Source organism: Dunckerocampus dactyliophorus, chromosome 17, assembly GCF_027744805.1.
Source record: "Dunckerocampus dactyliophorus isolate RoL2022-P2 chromosome 17, RoL_Ddac_1.1, whole genome shotgun sequence".
Classification (NCBI taxonomy): domain Eukaryota; kingdom Metazoa; phylum Chordata; class Actinopteri; order Syngnathiformes; family Syngnathidae; genus Dunckerocampus; species Dunckerocampus dactyliophorus.
Genome location: NC_072835.1, coordinates 21,595,997 through 21,619,197, shown reverse-complemented (window position 1 = coordinate 21,619,197; position 23,201 = coordinate 21,595,997). Strand labels below are relative to the sequence as shown.

The following is a 23,201-nucleotide window of genomic DNA, read 5'->3' as shown; positions in this document are numbered from 1 at the left end:
CATTTATCCATTTTAATGCTTGAAAAATGCTTAATTTAGGGCAAAAACGTGGGAAATATGCTTTAATATGCATATTATTATTATTATACATTATATTGGGACTGAGTAGGTACTGTAGCTTGTCGTTACAACTCTGTACAGTAGATGGCATCATATCACACCACACACGTACAGGGCATTATAAGACATCTGTTCATCAACCTAGTGAGATATTTGACGTATAATGACGTGTACATGATCTTTACAAACAGCGTACACTTACATGGAGCCCAGGAAACATCATGAATGTTTTTTTTTTTAGTTCCTCAGGGCGCACGCACACGCATTAACCGCTGCACAAAATGTTCTGTTGTTAAACAAGGTTTAAAAACATGAAATAATGTGAGTAACGCAGTCTGATTTTTTTGATAATCTCCACTCCGGCCAGAGCTTTGCATCATTGCCAATCATGCAAATTAGACAACGTCGTCACCCAAGCTACCCACCACCGCAGATAGATCACAGTCCTGTGTGAAACACTGATTTCAAACATTTGACTTGTATTCATACTTTGTGCAAACATGCGTTTCTCGCAGAATGTTTGAATATGTTTGAATTCCATTGGTGTTCTTCATCAGGTGGCCCAGTATCTAAACTTGGAGCTTCCCATCCTGGAGCAGGTTCTACTAAATCTCAGGGAGGAGGAGAACAGGGAGGTTCAGATGGTTATTAGCAAGTTAGTATCTGATTTTTCTACTTCCACTGTTTTGGACTGTTAAAATTCAGTTCCATACAAAATAGATTATATGTGTGTGTGTGTCTCTCGTAGATACCAGAAACACCACAGAGTCCTGTCCCGTATGTTGAGCTGCAAGATTTCACCTCACATTGAGACCAGTGTCTGATAAGACGCAATACATGCAGAAACCGATGGACAAATTTGTGTGGCTAGAGCTGTACTGCAACAAAACAGGAAAAGGGAAATGAAGCTGCACTCAATTCAAACCGTAACGATAATGGTGTAATGTAAAGCAAACACTGCCGCCTTGTGTGTCTGGTGGCAAATAGTGGTTCTCAACTTGCCAGATAGCGTAAGTTTTTGAACTAAAATATCGCCAACATATTTTATTTAATGACAATGCCTTGTGAATTTGAGCAACAGGTTCCCAAAAAAAGACTCAAATTCATAGCCTTTTATTAAAATGGAACCCACATAAGCAAGTCAATTGTAACTTCCATAAGACACTAAATCATGACGTTCAACATAAACAAAATGCACTTAAGCTAATGCGCTAGCTTGATGCTAATTTACTTTGAAAATCCCATATACGGGCTAGCAATTACCATTAGCCACTTACATGGCGATTTTGAATACTTCCAAATACGGCAATTAAATAGACAAGCACATTCCACTTAAACAGCTGATATGTAATAAGCATGACATACTTACAAACACAACACATTAAATGTGTTAGTTAATGGAAGTAGACAACAAACACACCTGGTTGGTCTTCTTCGATGATAGCAGGTTTCAATTTCAAATAGCGTTACAGTAGAGATGTGCGAGTATTGAACGAGTCGTTAAAAACTCGTGAGTGTCTCTGTTAACTCGTTCACTTACCCACCCCTGCTACCGCTAGCCACATAAAAAAAAGAAAGTAAGGCAACATATCACAGGCGCTCTGTGATCGGTGACTCCAGCGAATTGAGTACCCCATTCACGCAGGGGTGTGCACATACGCTCAGTGACGGGTGACTCGAGTGAAATAAGTACCCGACTCACTTCATTCAGAGACTTGTAAGAACTCGAGTCAGTAAGAGGAATCGAGTTTTCCATCATTACACTTCAGTGCGTCGTCACCAGCTACCCGAGTATTAATCGACAACGCCCCGCTGCATAAAAAATTCCCTTCAGAATAAAAGTGTAATTTTTTTTGACAATTTCTGCGTTAAGACAAACACCTTCTTCCTCTTCTTCTTCTTTTTTCTTCTTCCAGTCATTTTTAGTGTAATAAATTGCTTCCAATTTGGGAGTCATTCTACTTCCAAAATGAGACTTACTAGTCAGCATTCAGTGTATGGTTAATGTGCTGTATGGGATTAAAGTCAAACCTGCATCAGTTTGCTGCAGCAAAGGATGGATTGCACAACAAGTAATGCACTTGTTGCTTTTTCAATGGACTATTTTCCAACAAAATGAGCTGCTGAAACAAACTGCACAAACATGATGGACAAGCTTGGTACTGTTGTCTATAAAGTAATTAGGGTCAAGGTGTAAAAATGTGGGCATTATTTTTTTGCTAGCTTTTTCAAGAAACCCCAGAAAGATCAGTTTGTAATTTAGCATTATTTTGCATATTAAAAACTCTAGCCTCACTCATGTTTGGGATCAAGTAAAAAAAATATTTGTACATTTTCTTTTGCACTTACTCTAAAATGAAAGCAATGCAACAACAAACTACATTGAACTTCACTTGATGCTTTGAAGTGTATTTAATATCAAGCAGCATTTTTTTGCAAACAATTCACTTCAATATTGTACCAAATGTAACAAAGTGTTCTCAAAAAGCAAAAACTCAAGCTTTGTCTTAAACTTTTGGCACAGTCCTCTTGCACTTGTGACTCTGCATCTCATGTTTGTTGCTGCGGGGGTTGAACATCACCTCAAAGTGGCACTTGAGATGCTGCAAAGAAGGAAACGAGAACTAGATTATGTTAAATACGATTTTTAACGTTATTAGAGGGCTGACTCATTGTCTATTTTAATTATTGAGTAAATAACCCGCCATGGGGCCAAAGAAAGCCAGCAATTTAAAAAAGGTGAAAAACACGAGTGAATTAAATCTCGCCAGGTTGTACAGGAAGTCCGCTGCACAAATAACCTCCTATGTAAAACCGATGTAAACTATAATTCCATCCATCTTCTTCCGCTTATCCGTGGTCGGGTCGCGGGGCAGCAGCCTAAGCAGGGAAGCCCAGACTTCCCAATCCCCGACTACTTTCGTCTAGCTACTTCTGTTGGCTCCCGAGGCGTTCCCAGGCCAGTTGAGAGACATAGTCTCTCCAATGTGTCCTGGGTCTTCCCCGAGGCCTCATACCTGTCGAATGTTCCCGGAACACCTCCCCAGTGAGGCGTCCGGGAGGGATCCAGACCAGATGCTCGAGTGACCTCATCCAGCTCTTGTCAATGTGGAGGAGCAGCGGGTCTACTCCGAGTTTCCCACAGATGACAGTGCTTCTCACCTTGTGTCTAAGGGAGAACCCAGCCACCCTGCGGAGCAAACTCATTTCGGCTGCTTGTACCTGCGATCTTGTCCTTTCGGTCACTACCCAAAGCTCATGACCATATGTGAGGCTAGGAACGCAGATCGACCAGTAAATTGAGAGCTTTGCCTTTCGGCCCAGCTGCCTCTTCACCACAAAAGCCCGACGCAGAGTCCGCATCGCTGCAGACGCCGAACCAATCCGCCTGTCGATCCAACCTTCCCTCACTTTTTTACGGGCGAGAACCATGGACTCAGACTTGGAGGTGCTAATTCTCATCCCAGTCGCTTCACACTCGGTTGCGAACCGATCCAGTGGGAGTTGAAGGTGACGGCCCAGTGAAGCCAGCAGGACCAGATCATGCAGCCACCAAAACGGATGCCTTCAGCCCTGGCTTCGCCTGGAAGTTGTCCATAAAAGTAATGAACAGAATCTGTGATAAAAGGTATCCCTGGAGGAGTCCAACCCTCACTGGAAACCAGTCCAACTTATTGGCGGCAATGCGGACCAAGCTCTGACACCGCCCGTACAGGGGCCGAACTGCCTGGATTAGCTGGTTCAGAACCCCGTAGTCCCGGAGTCCTCCCCACAGGATCCCTCAAGGAACACAACACGGTCAAATGGCTTCTCCAAGTCCACAAAACACTGTGGACTTGTTGGGCAACCTCCCATGCACCCTCAAGCGCCCTGCCGAGAGCGTAGAGGTGGTCCACAGTTCCACGACCAGAAAGAAAACCACGCTTACCACAAAACTATAATTTAAAATGTATGTTTTGGGGGTCTGGAACAGATTCATTGTATTTACATTAGTTCTGTGGGTACAATTGCCTTGGTTTTTGTGTATTCCTGAAAGCTGAGGTACAGCTGTGTTAGTAAGTATAACCACCTTCGAGTTACGACAGAAATACAGCACGTAAGCTCGCTAATGTAAAAGTCAGGACAAAGCGTTGGGGTCGTTCTATTTACCTTTTTCTCCAGATTGCAGCTGTTCGGGTCATGATTTTCAGCCTTGAGACACTTGGTTTTTCCCAGGACTGCATTGATCCTGTAGTTGAGGCTGTTGGTCACCTACAGGGGTGTGGTGAGCACACGGTTAACACGCACAGCGCACACAAAATATGCTGCGTGACGCTGCTTTCACGCAAGCTTACTTGAGTCTGCGCGGACGTGATGGATGCCAGCTTGAACAACCTCTTGGCCTTTGAGTGCGTGTTGAACGTGTCGACAGCGTGCTGAGCTGCAGCCTGCACCTCCTGCGATTCTGGACTCCTCTCAAACCAGCCGCCCAATAGAGGCACTTTTCCTTTCAAGGTCGATGAATAAGACAGAAGACGCACACTTGAGATAAAACAGTTTACGATTGTGTGCCAATTGTTTCGAGATGAGGCTTACAATTTGAAACTGTACAAAGCTGCTTTTAGACAAGCAAACCACTAAAAATCAGTGTGCCTCCCAAAGCACTAGATGGCGCTTATGCTCCTTTCAATACAGGTTAAAGTGTTCCGGTAAGCAAGGCATCTCGGCCGGTGTTGCCAGATTTGGCGACTTTGGCCTTGTTTTTTCTGTAGAGTTCCTAAGTTTCTTGATGTTTCAGGCTTGTTTTCAGAGAGCTAGTCGCTTGTTTCTTGTGTCTCAGCTGCAAATGTGCATGAGAAGGAACTCCACCAGCTACATTGTGCTATCATTACGCACAACAATTACCCGCCAGACACTACTGTTGCCATCTGTTCAATTTAGGACGAGCATCTTAACCCGGATGGCGAGCAATTTGCACAGAAACGATACACGGCGCCGCAGTGTGATGGCGACTTTTTTACATCACAAAGTACGACTGTTCGGCTTTCCCCGTTCACTTGCGCTGGCCTTTATGTCTTTAAGAGCCGCTAATGGTGGACACAGTTGTCTGTTCTTCTCCACATTCACGAGTGATCTGGCAATAATTCACATCGTAGCTAAAGCTACATCCGCCCAACATGGACGCATGTTAGCTTGAACCTCCACTAGCGATGTGCATGCAGCAAATGCGCAGAACGCCGGCTCCGCTCTGGTAGTGCACACATGCAAGAGAGAGAACCAGTTTCCAATCGCATCATCTCAAAAGCCAATGTGACTTTTAAAAAGCCGAACACAATCTCATTAAGGTGTTTACATGCGCATTTAAAGGCTGGTTTTATGTCAACATTCTGAGTGTCTGATATCATTTATCCTGATTTCATTCATTTATCGGTATTGGTAAGTTCTTGCTTAGTCGAGACAGTAATCCTTCGCTCTCAAGAAAAAAACTCTGACAAGAAAAAAAGTCACAATTTTATGAGAATCAAATTGTAATATTATGAGGGAAAATAATGTCATTTTAGTAGCATAGAGTTGAAATAATTAAAAAATAGAATAAGTTTTGGAAAATTAGGTTGAGGAAATAGTTTTAATATTATGGGAATAAAGTCCAAATATTTTTGGAATAAAGTTAACAAAACAACATTTTTCAACATTTCAGAAGAAATTAGAAATATTTTGGGAAAAAGACATCAAAAATGGGTAAAAAGAGTTTCTACTAGTAATATACTTCCTGTATCACCTATATGACAAAGCTGAGATGCATTTATTTCTTGAAATATATCAAACTTATATCTACTTACCGTATATCTACATGTGGTGCTATCAAAGGGGCAAAGTTGCATCCTTTCATTTTTCACTATGCGGCCCTCGCCGGGAAGAAGTTTGGTCTGATTCCTAGCTTCGAAATAAATATGGAACATTTGGGGTGGTTTTGCTGCCACTTAGTGGTAGATTTTTCCTCCCACGCCTCGTGCGAGTGCTCCGGAGCCTGACTGGCTCTGTAAAGATGACGCATGCAAGATGAGAGGACACGTGCATGGAAATACCTTGTAAGTTCGGACGGGTGTGTCAGAAGTCTGCACATATGAGCTTGCTTCTTGGGATGTTATGACTTTAGTCCCATAAGAATATCTCTTTTTCCCCACCCTCAGTTTCCAAAAATGACAACTTTATTTTGTTTTGTTAGTTTCTAATATTACGAATACAAAAGAAAAACATTTTTTTCTTCATGACGATCTTTATTTCAGCTCCATTCTACCAAAACGACTTTTTTTTTCGAAATATTTTCGTTTTATTCTTGTTCAATTACAACAGGCTTTTTTTTCCACTTCTACAATTTTTTGTCTTGTATTAATGTTTTCATTCCCACAATACTTTGACTTTATTCTCGTAACGTTATACATGTTCTGGCAACCTACTTTCCCAAAAATTACAACTTTATTCGTTGTTTTGTTTTTTGTTTTTTTTATATATAACATTTTGATTTAAAAAAGAAAACAAAAAAATCTTAAATATTTGCTATTTTTTTCTCACAACATTGCAAGTTTATTCTACAATTTATTTTTGTAAAATGTTTTTTTTTCATTTTTGCCCATTTTTTCTTGTATTTATGACTTTATTCCCATAATATTTTGACTTTATTCTTATAACAGTATAACTTTTTTCGCAACCTCATTTCCCCAAAATGACAACTTTCTGCCAAAAATAACATCTCTGTGATATATTTCAACTCCATACAATTAAAATGATTTTTTTGATCATAAAATTCCGAGTTTATTCACGTAAGATTGTCACTTTTTACTTCTCTGACTATTTTGACTTTATTCTCGTAAAATTACAGCTGTTTATTTTTTTTCTCGTATATATGACTTTAATTCCAGTAATACTTTATTCTTGTAACATTGTGACTTTTTTTTGCGTCCTAATTTACCAAAAATGACAGATTTATTGTTGTTTTGTTTGTTTCATAATATTTCGATAAAAAAAATAATTATTTCTTAAACGTTTCAACTTTACGCCACTAAAATGATTTTATTTTCCCTCATAAAATTAGTGTTATTCTTTTTTTTCTTAATATTTTGACTTTATTCTTGAAAAATGACTGCAGATTTTTCCATGTTTCCTGTTTTTTTTTTTCCAACTTTTCTTGATAAATTCTATTTTTCAAATGCGCTGCAAAAGGGCCCCCGGGTTGCACTTTGGACACCTGCACCATGTATTTCTTTTCTTTTGTGCAGATACTGTACTGTATGTCCAATGCAGTCCAACGTACGGATATCCTGTCGCCACATTTGGTACTGAATGTCTGCCATTGTTTTTCTTTCTAAGAGGCTCCCGAACCCAACCCGGCTCTGCCAAAGGAAATAACAGCACAGCAATGACGACGTTCACCTCTGACTCACTATAACGAGCCGCACTCGCTTTTGCCATTGTGTCATTGTGTCTGGCGTGCGCTGGCTGCTGTGTTTATCAGGTAGAAGTGCTGCAGCGCTGCAGTCCAGGCTCGGCTGGTTCACTCCAGTGGTACCTCGGTTTTTGTTAACAAAAAAACAAAACATTTTATAGAAAATAATTACGGTTTTATGAGCAGAAAACTGCCCGTGCATCAAATTCTGTAGCGTTTCTCACCTTCTTTATCAAATTGCTGGCACTGACAACGTTATTTAGCAATAAAAAATGCATGGAGAGTGAGTCGGCAACACGTAGTACGCTTTGCGTACAGAAACCGAGGCGAAATGTTGGTGAACATTTTCAAAAAATAAAACTAATGATACGAAAACCGGGGCGTGCAAAAACCGAGGTTTGAGCGTATAGAATTTTCATTGTGAGACAGAGTGCAGATTATTTTATTCAATATAAACACTTAGCACTATTATGCTACGTGTTAGCATGCTAATGTTAACACGTTAGCATGGCCAGCATGCTAACATTAGAATAGTAGCACTTTTAACCATTTTCAGGTTCACACTTATATATGTAAACACTTACCACTATTATGCTAGGTGGTAGCATGATAACATTATCATGATAGCGCTGCTAGCATGCTAACATTAGCCATCTAAATATGTAAAATGAATAAAAATAAATGTAGGACAACATGGGAGGAACTACAGCAGTCTTTTCTAGTCTGAAATGTCTTATTTTCTGTGATGATATCTAATATGTTGGGTAATATGAGTGTAAAGGTGTTATTTCATGTCGAGAGGGCTCTTATAGTGGTGAAAAATGTATTTAGAAAGTGATGAACAGGTTCTAACTACGAAAGCATTCCGCGTATTAATATTGAATCCTACTTGGCGGAAACTCGCTTATCACGCGATAAACAAGGGCTTCCTCGTATATTTCTAAAGTGTTCACAGTTCATTTACCATTCATTTCTTTACACGACATTTTGGCATCGCGACAGAATGTCTGCGTCCACCGTGAAGAGCACGAAAAGAAGTCATTTCTTCACTCAAATGGATCCTCTTTAAATCAACTGTCTCTGATCATCTCTGCAGCCAATCCCAAATGGTTGCATGTCATAGTTTCCATGCACTGCGAAGCTTCACTCACTCGCTACCATGACTTCCTCCACAGCCTCATCTGCCGCGCACAGCCCAGCCACTGCCAGACAAAGCAGCGCCGGCAGAGGTACGTTCATCTCGGCTTGGTTGTTGCAGTGAAATATCCTCACGAAGATGACCAGTCTGCCCAGATGAGGTGTTGGGGTCCGCCAGGAAAAAGAAAACAACTCAGATGGCAATAAAAGTGACAGAGCTACAAAGTGAGACGTGATAGAACGACTTGCCTGTTTTGTGACTTCACCCTCTGGAGTGCTGGAGCGGCAATGAGGGCAGCCTGAGTGAGAAGGAGTGTGTTGTTTGGGAAAGGTGGTGACTAAGTAGTCCCAATCTAAGCCCTGGTGTGTTTCACAAGTCAGTGACGACCCACCCACCGGCTGGGAGGGACGCCGCTCATGAGTGCCTTTTGTGTGGACGGGAGTCACATGGAGGCCTTATGCGTTATTTCAGGGGTGTCCAAAGTGTGGCCCGGGGGCTATTTGCAGCCCATGGCTGCTTTTTTATCGACCCGTGGCAAATTCTAAAAACATAACAACAGCAAAAATGGAGAAACCAGCAGTCATTTGACAACAATTAAGTAAAAAAAAAATTAAGAGAAAAAAGGTGTAATCTAACGCAAAAAAGTCGGAATTTTCCGAGAATAACATCGTAAAATTCCGAGGAAAAATAACATCATTTTAGTAGCGTAAAGGTGAAATATTAATGACAAAATATATATATTCTTCAAAGTCGTATATATATTACATATTTTTATTTTCTTTGATTTTTCTTTTCTTTCACAAACAAATTAACAAATCAAGTTGTAGTTTTTGGAAAAGTAGGTTGCCAAAAAAGTCTTTTTTTTAAAAGTCTGAATATGATGAGAAACAAACAAAACTAAGTTGGAGTGTTTGGAAAATTAGGTTGCGGAAAGAGTTGTCACGTTACGAGAATAAAGTCATAAATAAGAACATTTACAAAAGGAAAGCCGGAATAGAAAACATGGGGAAAAAAACAGCTGCAATTTTACAAAAATGACATCAAAATATGAAGAAAAAAGTTACAAGATGTAAAATTGTAATGTGAGGAAAATAATGTCATTGTAGCGGCGTAAAGTTGACATTTGTCCATTTTCTATGCCGCTTGTCCTCATTTGAGTCGTGGGGGTACCCAGCATGCCTTGCGGCGGGAATACATGTGTAGATATTTGTTAGTATGGTGCAGTAGGTAGGTTAGTTTGTGTGTTGTGTTGTTTGGATGGCTTTTTGTGCAAGCCGCAGCTTGCATTTGACTATTTTAGCGACTCCAGCGTGCCACAATAGCACTGCAAACTGCAGTTTGACCACCCCTGGTCTCGAAGAAGCATCCGCACAAAGTTAAGAGCATAGATTTGTCAAACAACTCGTGGCATGACTGGAAACATTAGCTTAAACCCTCCTTTTGTTTGCATGCGTGGACTTGCATGCATTTATTGAGGTCTTTTTCCTCGTGGGTGGAGCAGGATACGTGTCAGGCTGTACTCCAATGCCACAGTCCCACATGATGGCTTCAGATGCATCAACACTCGCTCTACTTTACAACATTTGTCCTCACTGTAAACGCTCCTGACCGTTTCAATGGCAGGGATTAACATGCACGAAGGTCACCAAATGCGGCGGTGAATGAAACTGCTGAAATCAGTTGTATCCCGGTATGAGCCCGCCTGTGGAAAGGCAGAGACCGAGCTTGAACAGCCGTTTAGTGGCCGAAGCGGCTGACAAACACACTCCCTGGTCACATTATTAGGTACAGCTGCATAACGCTTTAGATTGACAGAGCTGTTAAAGGAACAGTATGTCGCTGGATGGGATTATCAGTGTGCTGTTTACTGCCTGATCCTGAATGTCTAAATCTTTGTGCGATGAGTCCAAATGTCCGACAGAGGGCGCCACATCCATTATATTCAACAGGTGTAACGCACCAGCTGGAGCCGTTTGACAATAGAATAGCATAGAATAAGACAGCGTTTCCCAAATGTTTCACAGTCCCGTACCCCTTCATACCATGTAGCCACACTTAAAAAATATAACCGGCTTTTACTGATATATTTAATGAATTCTTCTATGGTTAGCTGTGGTAAGATGGGGTCGTTTGTGGCATACAAAGAAGAATCATTAGAAAGAATAATGTTTACATACTGGTAGGGCTGCACGGTGGACTAGTGGTTAGCATGTTGGCCACACAGTCACGAGAGCTCGAATCTCTGTTTGGACATCGCTGTGCGGAGTTTGGAAATAACAATTTTAAGTTATGTTTAGCGCTTAGTTGTCGTTATTTTGTGTGATGCGTTCACGTGCATTGGATGTGTTGTGTTTTCGTTTCCTTGCACCGTGAACAAATATGTTGCTCTGTTTGATGCCACCTATACATAGGCGGCCCCTCCGTCAAATTTTTTAACCCAATGTAGCCCGCAAGTCAAAAAGTCTGCCCACCCCTGCTCTAAATTGCCCATACGTATGAATGCGAATGTGAATGGTGGTCCATATGTGCCCTGCGATTGGCTAGCAACCAGTCCAGGGTGTACCCCGCCTCTCGCCCAAAGTCAGCTGGGATAGGCTCCAGCACACCCCCGCTACCCTAGCGAGGATAAGCGACATAGAAAATGGATGGATGGATGGTTACATACTGTATAAACATCATTATTATAAATAATAATAACACAGGCACATAAGGACACAAATCAATAAGGAAATGAACCCAAAACAGTCTCAATGCATTCCTTCTTGTGTTCACGAGAGGCGTTCAGGCACATTACGTAACTCAGTGTTAAGTGCAAACGTAGATGGGCTGTTTTAAATTGCTACGACATTTCGTTCCAGAATATTTTATGTGGGTTTTTTTTTCTGGAGAAATATGAATCAGAAATACGTCAGTTAGCAAAGTGGACTGTCAAGGGCAAAGATGCTGCAGCCCTTCCTAAAAGAGTCAATCATTTAGCCCTGAACAAATAAACACAGCGCAGCCACCTCGGCCTCAGGCGCGTCCACGACCATTGTTACATCTGAATGGAATACTAATGACTGCCGTTGGATGGCAGAGACCCCACTCAGTAGTATCTTAATGCAGAGGTCCTCAAATGGTCTCACCCTAAGACCCACATTTTCCAGTGGGCACTAAGTTGTGACCCATTTTTATTGAAGTCATTTTTATTTGAACATTTGCATTTCTTTTTTGGAAACATGAATACACATAAGTCCATTCCAAAGTTGGAAAGAATTTGCTTAGCCATTAAAAACATGATAACTGCATGCATATCATTTATGCCTAGCTAATATAAAAATTGCGCTAAATTAGCATGGGTTAGCATCATCTCCCTTCCGCCTTCCTTACCCCACTCCCCCCACATAAGTCCCCCTTTTCATCGCTGTCTCAGGCCCTTCCCGTAACATAAAGTTACGACTTTTCCTCGCGTAAATTTACGAGTTTATTCTCGTAATATTATTACTTTTTTTCTCGTAAATGTACGACTTTTATTCTCATAAATGTACAACTTTGTTATGTGGCCTTTGGCCTTGGTCAAAGGTAATATTACGGTATATGTGTAAAGATGTAAATTTACGAGAAAAAAGACGTACATTTCCGACTTTTTTTCTCGTAATTGTACGATTTTCTTTCTCGTAAATGTACGACTTCTATTTTTGAAATGGCCAATTTTTTTTTCAATGTGGCCCTAATACTCCGTCGTATGTCTGAGAGCCAGATGCAGTCAACAAAAAAGCCACATCTGGCTCCCATAGCTGCTACTATGACGCCAAAGAAAAAAAAATATAAACACTACACAAAAAAAAGACTAAGGTTTAAAATGTTGTTTTAAATGTGGGAAATATGGCAAAACTACTGGTTATTTCTCTTTTGGATGGCTATTTTCACTGCCCATTTGACCCTAATCACAAACTGTGACTCACTCAAAGTGAAACTCTTACCAGCAATAGTAAATAATAGTAACTAACACACTACACAAACACAACTGTTACACTGGGTTATTGCAACTGATAATGCTGCAAATTTGCCATACCTAAAATATACCGTTTGTGGGGGTGTTGTTTATTATATCAGAGCTTGCAGTTTTTACTTTTTAATTGCAGGTTTTTTAGGCTCATATTTTTATTGAAAGGTTTTGTTTTTTTTTAAGAGAGTGACATCCAGTTAATTGTTTGCATGAATCCTCGGAGCCATTAATGGTTTTAATGTGTTTATGTTCTCACATTCTGTCACATATAAATATAGAAATGGACCAGCTTCCAGTAAGCTTATTGCTGTCCTTTTATAGCGATTCGCTCATGTAACAAATTCATATCTATTTTGAATGATGCAATGTGATTGTTGCCAACGAGCAACTGACGCGACACCATTAACTGTCTTTAATTGCACATGAATTCAATTAATGAGAGACAGTATGAACAACAGCACTTCTCCTGTTCTCATCCAATGCCTTTGTTGGCATTCTTGTTTGCAGATCGAAAAATAACAAAAAATTAACCAAAAATATCATTTTATTTGCTGGTTTGTCCTCAAACCTGAACTCGCATTCAGACGCTGTTGTTTTCCCCAGAGTCAATATAATCTCTTTACAGTTACACCCCGCCCACTTATCTAATGATTGGCAGCTATCTCCTCCAATGAGATTGCGGCTGTCGTGACTGGCCTCCTTCATCTCCTCCCCCTGCTCCACGTCCGAGTTGCTGTGTCCCGCCGCTAGCTCACCTCTCCTCTCGCCGAAGAACAACAAATACGACAACTTGAAAGTTCCAAACATGGAAGGCGACAACATAATAATGTCCGCTTGACTCGGGGGAGATTTTCCAAGGTAGGTGCTTGTTCATTCCAAACCGTTCGAACCGGAGGGGGTTTAGCAGCGGGGTGGCTGAGCATGCGGTTGGCAGAAAGTTTATCCTGCTCACTCGTCGGGACAGGAGGGACGGTACTCCAATGTTTATTCCCGGTGGGAAGTGTCAAGCCGTGTGCACCTCTATAGAAAAACATTTAATTCCAAACAGCATGAGCTGATCTTGTAGACAAAGTGTCTTTCAGCCACAATGGATCATGTTTTGAACGTCCAACTGACACCGGATCAAACCACAACCAGTATCCATTCATCTGTTTGTTCATTGGTATCGTTTGGTTGCCATTTATCTACGCTACACACCCTGATGTGATCAAAAACAACCTCTTTTGGTATGCTTAGTCTGTACACAAGCCAGTCTGCCACTGCCAAGAGTTGGAGACGGTGGTCTTGGGGACTACAGATGTGCATTCCTGCAGCCAGTGGAGTGATCAAGGCTTTAAATAGAGCCCAACAGGAATGCAAACAGACCCAGCACACCCAGCAACCCTGGAGTAGTAGTAAAAAAAGGTATTTTGCTTAAAATAAGACCAATTTATGCCCCCTCTTCTTGGGTGTCCAAATTAGAAAGGACGTGTTGATCAAGATTAATCACCTGAAAGGAGATGCCCACTCTTCTGCAGCTTAAAACCACAGAAGAATCCTGTCAACAGGAGGACACGTAAAGTACAGGTGGTCCTCGGTTTACGCCGTTCTCTGCTCCCGACTGTCATTAAGGATAAAAATTGTACTGTAATGTCTACCCGGACGTTGTAAGGATGATAGTTAAAGCAGTGGTGTCCAAACTTTTTTCCACTGAGGGCCACAAATAGAAAAATTGAAGGAAGCGGGCGGCTGTTGTGATGCATTTTGTTCATTAACCAATCCAATGTTGCCTTGCGTAATAGCTGACAAAGCAAATTAGTGTAATGTCTAATAATATAGCTCATTAACTCATTCAATCCCAGCCATTTTTCAAAAGACAACCCCGATCTTTCAAGGCACACAGAATATTGTGTTCTGCGGCTATACAAACATGGAACCTACCAAAAGGAAGATGAGATTCCCGTCTTTCATCAGAAAAAAAAGTTTGTTTCTACCTTTTTCTGTTCTTTTGTTATCAGCAGCAGAACATAGGTAAGTTTCAGGAAAATATCAGTTCCCAACTAGAAAAAGGAGAAAGCCTCCACGCTCAGTCACTTCCTCCTTCCCGTCACGTGTGATTTTCGGTTCACTTGATCTCTGCCGAGCTCTTATCAAATGCACTTCTGCCACTTTGTGGTCGTCTTTAAAAGTGCTTGAAAGTGCTCTGAAGTGAAATGCATTAGTGGAGAGTTGCGGCATCCCCTCTTTTTTTGCCTTTTGTGCAAAAAAATGTAAGAGACATATTGGGATTCGTTCGGGATTATAAAAACATAAATTTGTCTTTGGTATTGAATGAGTTAATTATGAATGAATTCTATGTTTACAATATGCCGAGGGCCGGAAATGGTCCCCCGGCTGCAACTTGGACACCCCTGAGTTAACAACATTCTTCTCATTGTCTTCTCAAGTGTCTCATTGTGGTATTTTAGTGTTTACCCCCTTTGTAGGTGTTTGGGGTTGGCCCGGCTTTGCCTAAATGGAATACACGTCCGTATCTTATCCCTGATGATTGCTTTCGGGAGTACAGCACAGAAATACTATTGTAGTTTACTGTCAGTTGGCAAGTGCAACTTCAAGTTTACAACATAAGCAAACACTTGACGTTGATAAGACAGCCTTAATGCGTTAATTTTTCACAGATTTACTGTGCAGTTGCTTCTTACTGCAACGTGGCATGACTCTTTTCATTCTCTGCCTTTATGGCCTAACCAGGAAAGGTTCCCCATTGTAATCTCTACTTTGTCCATTTTTGGTTGAGAATTGGATTTGAAGAGCTTACATAACCGGAAGCTCTTATCCACACACTGGCTTTTTTTCCACTGGCAAAGTCAAAATATACACAGATTAGTTAAGAAACCACGTGCCACCTTGCTGCTTTCTTCTGGTAATTAGTCCATCCAAAATGAGATCATTTGTCTGCAGGAAGGGACATTTTTAATCTTTATAATCTTGCTCAGTGACAGTTATTGTGTGATTTACAGTACAGATTGATTTACAGAATTCGTCAATATCACAAATGAGAGCCTACAGTCCTGCGTGAAGAGCCAAGTCATGTCTTACTGCCCCGACAAAGAGAAGATCAGCATTGAACGTTAGAAGCACAAGTCACGTTAAACAGACAAGAACACGAGCATTTACAAGGCTGGCATTTTTCAGAAAAAATACATTTATTTCAGACCCATCAATTTATTATTTTTAAATTATTTGATTTATTTATTTTTATTAATTATTTTATATTTTAATATATTATTGAAAAATATTTTATATTATATTTTTTAATATTTAAATGTATATATTTTTAAATATATATGTATATACATGTTGTGCAGGGATCAAGTCTGGTGCTTGTGTGTCTCACTGAACATTACAGTAACATTACTGACACCTAGTAGAGTATTACGTCAACGTCTTTGAATGCATCTTTTGAATGTCTTTGTATTTTAGTTCATTTAGCCATGTTTATGCTTGGAAACGCTTCCTTTAGGCAAAAGATATAATAAAAATAATAGGCTCTATTCGAAACGCTATGATTTGTTAGTTAATGTATTTTTTGAGAAACCGTGATAGAGAGAATCCCTGAAATTCGAAGAGCGAAGTGGCGAGGGAGGACTGTATACCGTATTTTTAAGAATAGTTATACATTTATGTAATCCCGTATAGCATAGCCAAAGTTGTTGCCTGGATTTAGCAAAACTTTAAACATCACTTGACTCCAAAAGGTTATTCAATAGAACACAGTTATCAGCAGATGTTTTGCATTTGTGCTTGTCAGTTATTGAAATATGCAAGCTCAGAGAAGAATAATCTTTCAGAGACCGGGGGCCAACATTTTCTATCAAGTCCCAGAACAATGCTTGTTAGCCTCACGCAGTTCTTTCTGCTGCAGCGAAACTTTTCGCGGACCCTCACTTGCAGATTGGTTCTGTTTTTTAGGCTCTCTTCAGCTTCCCTTGATAGCCTGCAGACAGCTCTTACTGGCAGCCCCAATCTTTGCTTTAGTGCTGGCCAAAGAAAACACATACTGTACTGTATATGTGTACACATACTGACTCCATATGGACCTCCACACAGACGCATGCATGCACATACTGTATGTACATTTTGCACATGGCGTCAGACTTCAGAGTATCTGAATGCACACATAAACACATAATCACATGTACCCAGAGCGCTCAAGTCTTCATACTATTCTCTGCACTCATATTTCACCAGTCACACACATGTGGGCCCTCGGCAATCAGTTCAAAATTAGAGAGAAAGCTGCTGCAAGAACTTGCGTATCGCTTGCCAACTCAGACTCTGAGGCCGTACTTTTCTTGGTATGTGCGTGTTTGTATGTGTGAAGCAGAAAGAGCCGGCTTTTGATATCGAACCAACATTGGGAGGCCTACAATGGGGCATTTCTTCTCTGCTCTGGCCCTTTAAATGCAGGTTCATCCCCACTCATACCCACCAAAAGCAGAGTTCGCTATTTTTTGGGGTAACCCTTTGGAACAAAACCATCTGAGATGCTATCAAATCTCTACGACTCTGTGGTTGGTTTCTTTCTACTACTACCATGGTTGTCTAAATTAATTGCAGCTTCTCCTGCTCCAAACCACACGGTGAAGCCACCAAAGTGGAGTCTGGTCTTGTGGCTTCGAGTTGCGGCTTCTTTCAAGCTGAGCTGACACAATGAAAATAGCGATATTGTTGCGGTAATGACAGTGAAATGATGTTTTTTGCAAATAAAGGTTGCACAAAAACTCTTTCAACAAGAGCTTGATTCATAACATTTGCTTAAATATGCATCCTTTTTTTTAACAAATAGGCCGTATTCAACCTCGAAACAGCATGATTTATTAATGAATGGTGTGGCGAGGGACGACTGTATTCGCAAAGACTGTCGTCAGTGGGCAAATGTACAAATTGAAACTATATGCTTCTGTAACTTTATAGGGAATAACCGAGGCTGTCCTAAAATTACCACGCAGGCTCAAAATAAAATAGGGAAATGAAATGTTAGAGTATGCGCTCCCTTCCTATGCAGATGCTCTGCTGCCTTGTCTGGAGATTTTGTAGATGCAAGATGAGGTTTTTATCATTCAACCGCCGGACATTTTCTTAGAATCTGAAGACAGACTTTAGCGGTTGCCATCCAATCTGCAATTTGCAAGCCACATTGTATTCAGAGCGTATTAGCGCATGGCTGTTTTTCCCTGCACTATTGGAATGAAACGAGCCGTTTGTACTCTGAATGCTGTGTTGTTTGTTAAGAGAAATACAGAGTGAGACTTTTAGAGTTTGGCTGATGTGATAAAAGCACAGGACAGAAACACTCTGAATGTTTAACTCGCCAAAGCAACATGAGGCATACTTTCATTGAACGCCTGTTGGGAGAGAGAACCTTTTGGTCGGCGATGAAGACTGGATGTGGGGAATTGGTGGGACAATTATGCATTTCTGATGAAAAAAACCTGTTCAGCCTGGGGCTGCAGGTGTGCCAGTCCTGCACCCCTAACGTGTACAAATTGACTTATTTGAATATGCATGTCGGAAGAAAATGAGGATACGCCTGATGTCCTAAGAGTGAATTAGATTTGTCATTTCCCACTCTGTTGTACACTTACAAAATCCATTTATCACCAGAAAGTTGACAGACCTGGTATAAATACACAGCCATGTTTTTTTCGTACAGCATTTTCATTTAATGAAAGCTTACCGGCACACTACAGAAGGCGAGAAGGCTTTGCAGTATCACCCTTATTTTAGTGGAAAGTGACGATTCAACCACCTAACGTGGTGCAGTCAAGCAAGGTAACTATTTTGGACCGGTCATTTATAATTGATAGACTTGTCTGTTTCAATTATGCACCGTTTTGTTAAGATGGTGCAAAAGCTATGTGAGAGACACATCTGTTTATGGAAAAAGAACTGGATGTTCAACCCACCGTGGTGAATATTTTGGGAATCATTTGGGCTGGTCCTTCCAAGGGTAGTTTGAGGGCGGGATTTGGTGGTTTCAGATCTAACTTTGATTTATCAATAAGTTGAACTGGGTAGAGTCTGACATGTGTGTGTTGTGTGTCTAAACATGCTGACATGTGAACCTGCTCCAACTTTTCAGTGAAACGATACTTTCACCTTTGACACACATTCAGGTTTCTTTCTCCCCGCTCTTTTTAACTATGCCTTTTTTGTGATTTTATTGGCTCCGCGTCTCTGTTTTTGTGTGCCGCCTGGCTCCCCGCTCCTGCTGTGTTTGTTGTTTTCATGGCGTGTTAGTGTTGTTCAAGAAGGTTAAAGGGATGTTATGGAGCGTGATGATGATATCACATTTGGCAGGTACCTGACAGAAACAAATGGAAATGAAGTTAAAACTCCACAAACCATTTGTTTCAGATTGTGATCACACGGCAAACGTTTGCTTTGTTTCAAGTACAAAGGCTTGCCATGACCTGAGATGCCCGTGTTAGACTTGTGGGTGCCATGCATGTCAGTTTATGACTTCTTTTTGCACTTCATTTGACATCAAATGGAATTTATAGTTAGCCAGTTGTTGTATAACCCCAGTAATGCGTGTTATCAGGACCCAATCTTTTTTTTTCATTGGAATTTTAATTGTTTTCTTTCATATATTGATTGTTGCATTATACTGTATGCTGCATTTAATACAATGTCTGCTGACAAGTGGCAATCAACCTTTTGCCATCCAGTTTTAGTTTGAGCATGTACATAGACGGCGCACCATAGCCGCGTTATATAACAGGGCAGGACCTGGAGTCTGGGAGTGGGCGCCAGCGCTTAGCAACACCGTGCTAATGCATTTTCAACACTGTCAGCACTTAATGTTGCAGTTATGTCAATTAGTCCAACATTTGTCCAAAAGAGGCACGTAAAAATTTGCAAAAAAAGCAGATGGTTTATGAGGAGCATAGCTGCATTCGGGATGAAGTAAATATACCCTCAACAAAAATCTAAACGCAACACTTTTGTTGTTGTATGAGTGAATTCAAAGATCTACAACTATGTACACAAAAGGCTTGTCCATCCCAAAATATTGTTCACAATTCTGTCTAAATCTGTTAGAGGCCATTAGTAATTCATAATTCATCCACCTTACAGGCGTGGCATATCAAGATGCTGATTAGATAGCATGATTACTGTACAGGTGTGCCTTAGATTGGCCACTCCAAAATGTGCAGTTTATCTGTATGCTAACGGGATACAATTACTAGGGGTTAGGCGTGGGTTAGCATGAAATTCTGACGGTGTGATAAAATATCACGGTTTGACAGTGTTACAGCTCTAAAATGTGTTATTTTGAGTGGAACATATGCATAAAACAAATAATAAAATAAAAAGTAACAGAATTCTTTCTAAGTTGCACGGTGGCCTAGCGGTTAGCATGTTGGCCACACAGCCAGGAGATTGGGGAAAATGTGGGTTCAAATCTGTTTGGGCATCTCTGTGTGGAGTTTGCATGTTCTCCCCGTGCGTGTGTGGGTTTCCTCCGGTTACTCCGGTTTCCTACCACATTGCAAAAACATGCAGATGTCTAAACAACTGTACCACAACACAAAAAGAGTGTTTTACATCAAAATAACAGTTTATTTACAAATATAACACCATGACCCTTTACAATTCTCACATCTGGAACGGAACCGTGTGCATGCATTAAAATTCCCCTACAATTTCCCCACCTTCTGCATGCTACACTCCTCCAGGTTCTTCCATTTCCTCCTTGCTGTCAGGTATGTTTTTTCCATTCAAATTCACATGCTGAGCTGTATGACGTTTTATTTACGTTTTTTTTATTTATATTCTGTGTGCTGTAAGTTATATATTATATATAAGTGTTTAACTTAATATCATAGTTAACTAAACTAAACCCGTGCTTTTATGGACCTGTTTCTGGTTTGAAACATCCTGACTTAACTCTCAACAACTTCCTGTGTGACTGTTTCTGATCTTAACAGGCCTTTTCAAATGACTTCTGGGTAACTCCAGACTCAGACAATACAAGGAATGTCATACACATACACACACACACGCGTGCGCGCGCACACACATACGCAACGAGTGTCTCAAGCTCAACAAACTTTGAAACCAATTCATGGTGACCCAGCATAAATCAGTCAAGTATATCCCCCTCACTGTCTTAAGCACACTGGGTAGCGAGCGGGGTGTTTGTAAGCCACTTCTGTGCAGTCTGTGTGTTTGCTTTAGTGTGTGATCCAGTTGGACTTTGATTCAGCCTGGCATAAATACTAAGCCACCAAACTATTTTATGTTTTCTTACAGTTGATGGTTTGATTTATGTAGTAGCCCAACACTGCTTGATTTCATGTGCACATCTGATACTGATAAAATGCAGAGGGAACTCATTTCATGGACTGTACCATGTACTGTAAGAGGAAAAGGTACCCCAGATCAGCATGCTCTGTTGTCGCTCATCTTTATGATGGATGCCAGAGACATTGTAGGCACATACGAGTTCAGCATCTTACAAATATCGACCAGTGCCTGGCCGTACTGGCTCAGTTTGTGATCCTGTAGTTAACAGGAAGTTAGGAAGGTAGACTGGGGTGATGTAGCATGCCTTATTGGACCTAGTTCAGGTTTTCATCGAAGCTTAGCAGCTTAGCAGTAGCACACTGTACTAATTGTAGTTGGTTTATAGAGTATTTACGGCAGGTTTTAATGTGATAAGATACCACATACCAGAGTGGTTCAGGTTTCATCAAGTGAAATAATGTGAATGTGGAATTGACATTGTCAAGGTTCATTATTTGGTCGAAAGGGCTCCAAAATTTAATACAGGATTAAAAATAGGACAGAAAAAGAAAACCTGTGCAGAGACTCACTCATGCTGAAAGTCATGTAGCTCCTTGTTTCCTCCCCCACTGTTCCCAGGTTCATGTTCATGTGGGATTTATTGGCTGTCTTTAAATATTTAAGAAGAGTACTCCTTTACCTGGTCGGCCCAGAAAGTGGCCTGAGACAACCTACTCGCTAAATCAAATCCAATTACAGTAGCTCCCTGCTTTTTGCGGGAGTTGCGTTCCAAGCATACCAGGCAATGACGAAAGCAGCTGCAAATAAATTATGCCTATTTGTCTATTGTCCATTTTTAACACCCAGCTCATTTCCACTCCTCCAAATCCTCCTGCTAGATTTACGTAGCGTAGAATGTTACAAAAGGCCTGATCAAGTGGTATTACTCAAACCAAAAATAATACTATGCAACAGTGGTGGTGGTAATCTACATCTGTAACCACAGCTGCCCTGGGGTATTCTGACGGAAACGTGGCTGCCAATTTGCACCTGCGGCCTCTCCGACCACCACCGAACATCCATTCACATTCATACGCCAACATTACTCACCACCAGCATGGGCTGGCTCTTTTCTGCCACAGCCAATGACATTTTGCCGTCCTGTGGGAGTGTCTCACGCTTTGCAAATGTGCCAAACAGCGGTGGATGTTTCAGGAAGCCATGGTATTGCGAAAATCCTTCTTCAAATGCACAATGAGGTTGGTCATATTAAACTTCCCTGGTTCTGTGCCGCCGCTTTCGTTGTGATCACGTGGGTTCTGCATGCTGAATAGAAGGGCTTCAGCTGGATAGAAGTGCTGGCGCGGAGTCTGGAATGGGCTGCTTGTATCGGAGTGCCAATATCGGAGATCTTAGATGCAGGCCGATATAATCTGATAATGTTTTTTTTTGGCTGATATCGATATCAGATCTGGACACCCCCAGTACTAACCAATAATGTATGATAATCGTGATCGATAGAACGAAACAAAACTTTTGCATCTCACAGCAACTATGGTACATTCAAGGATCTCTGATCAAATTGGCAAAAAAACCTAGGTGAAGCATAAAGACGTAAACTTGTAATAATTGTGGGCTTTTTGTACTTATATTTACTTACTTATAATTACTACCAACTTACAGTGATGTGTTTTCTGTGCAGAAAACAACGGTCTTATTTTCTGAGGAAAAAATAAAAATAAGAAAATACATTTTTGGACCCAAAATCTGCAAATTTATGGTGCCCGTGAATGCTGAATAACACATTTCATACAGCCATTTTCTTCTGCTTTTGTGGTCTTAAAACGCAGTTTAAGAAGGGATGCCCAGATTTCCCTGTCTCTGGACACTTCCTCTCGTTCTGCCAGGACCATTCCATTCTCTGGCCAGCTGTGAGACATAATAGTCTTTCTAGATTTCCCTGGAAAACACCCTCCACAGGGACATCTGGATGGCATCTGAATTACATGCCCGAGCCACCCCAGCTACTGTAATTTCGGCTGCTTGTATCTGCGGATTCCTTAATCCCGATTGTCCCCTGCACCTGTCCTACCGAAATCTTATGGCCATACAGTAGGTGACAGTACAAATTTTTCCTGACTAAAGCACTTTTGTCAGATGAATGCTTAAGTTTGATGTGGGTAAGGATTCTGTGAAGTTAAATTATATAACTGTTCATATGAGCTAATACAAACATGCATCACTTCCTGTTTACCAGCAGTCGGACATAGAATGACCCAAACTGCCAGGAGCTGTATACGAAGGTTTACTGTGCACAT

General features: G+C 40.9%; 3 protein-coding genes across 15 annotated transcripts in view; 2 read left to right on the top strand and 1 right to left on the bottom strand.

Moving 5' to 3' along the window:
• Window positions 1-2,656, top strand: part of rassf6 (Ras association domain family member 6) — a 52,204-nt gene extending 49,548 nt beyond the window's left edge. For 7 of the 12 annotated variants that reach the window (XM_054756214.1, XM_054756218.1, XM_054756217.1 and 4 more), the window contains 2 exons: window positions 618-715; window positions 809-2,655. In XM_054756214.1, coding sequence (XP_054612189.1) covers window positions 618-715; window positions 809-884 — 174 coding nt within the window. In that variant the 3' untranslated portion in view covers window positions 885-2,655. Of the gene's footprint in view, window positions 1-617; window positions 716-808 lie in introns of all 12 variants that reach the window. The other 5 variants (XM_054756224.1, XM_054756215.1, XM_054756216.1 and 2 more) reach the window with 1 other exon arrangement.
• On the bottom strand, window positions 2,448-9,038 carry si:busm1-57f23.1 (uncharacterized protein LOC368621 homolog). Of its 2 annotated transcripts, XM_054756228.1 has the most exons (5): window positions 8,870-9,038; window positions 8,635-8,768; window positions 4,395-4,546; window positions 4,210-4,311; window positions 2,450-2,663 (listed from the first exon to the last, which is right to left on the bottom strand). In XM_054756228.1, exons 2-5 carry the CDS (start codon window positions 8,720-8,722, stop codon window positions 2,568-2,570), a joined length of 438 nt encoding a protein of 145 aa, XP_054612203.1. In that variant the 5' UTR covers window positions 8,723-8,768; window positions 8,870-9,038; the 3' UTR covers window positions 2,450-2,567. The 2 variants fall into 2 exon arrangements, with proteins under 2 accessions (XP_054612204.1, XP_054612203.1); XM_054756229.1 differs by lacking the exon at window positions 8,870-9,038 and having other exon boundaries at window positions 2,448-2,663; window positions 8,448-8,767.
• A 4,275-nt stretch (window positions 9,039-13,313) lies between these two features.
• il11ra (interleukin 11 receptor, alpha) overlaps window positions 13,314-23,201 on the top strand; it is a 42,161-nt gene continuing 32,273 nt past the window's right edge. The window contains exon 1 of the mRNA XM_054757139.1: window positions 13,314-13,467. The gene's annotated coding sequence lies outside the window, so the exon portion shown is untranslated. The remainder of the gene's footprint in view (window positions 13,468-23,201) is intronic.

Bases quoted from the DNA above. Each gene is read 5' to 3' on its own strand.
- si:busm1-57f23.1 (XM_054756228.1), bottom strand. From the start codon at position 8,722: ATGAACGTACCTCTGCCGGCGCTGCTTTGTCTGGCAGTGGCTGGGCTG. The intron at 4,547-8,634 runs GTGAGTGAAGCT...CGACCTTGAAAG, and splicing joins GGAGGAAGTCATGGTAGCGA to GAAAAGTGCCTCTATTGGGC. The intron at 2,664-4,209 runs GTAAATAGAACG...CCTTCTTTGCAG, and splicing joins GCTGCAATCTGGAGAAAAAG to CATCTCAAGTGCCACTTTGA.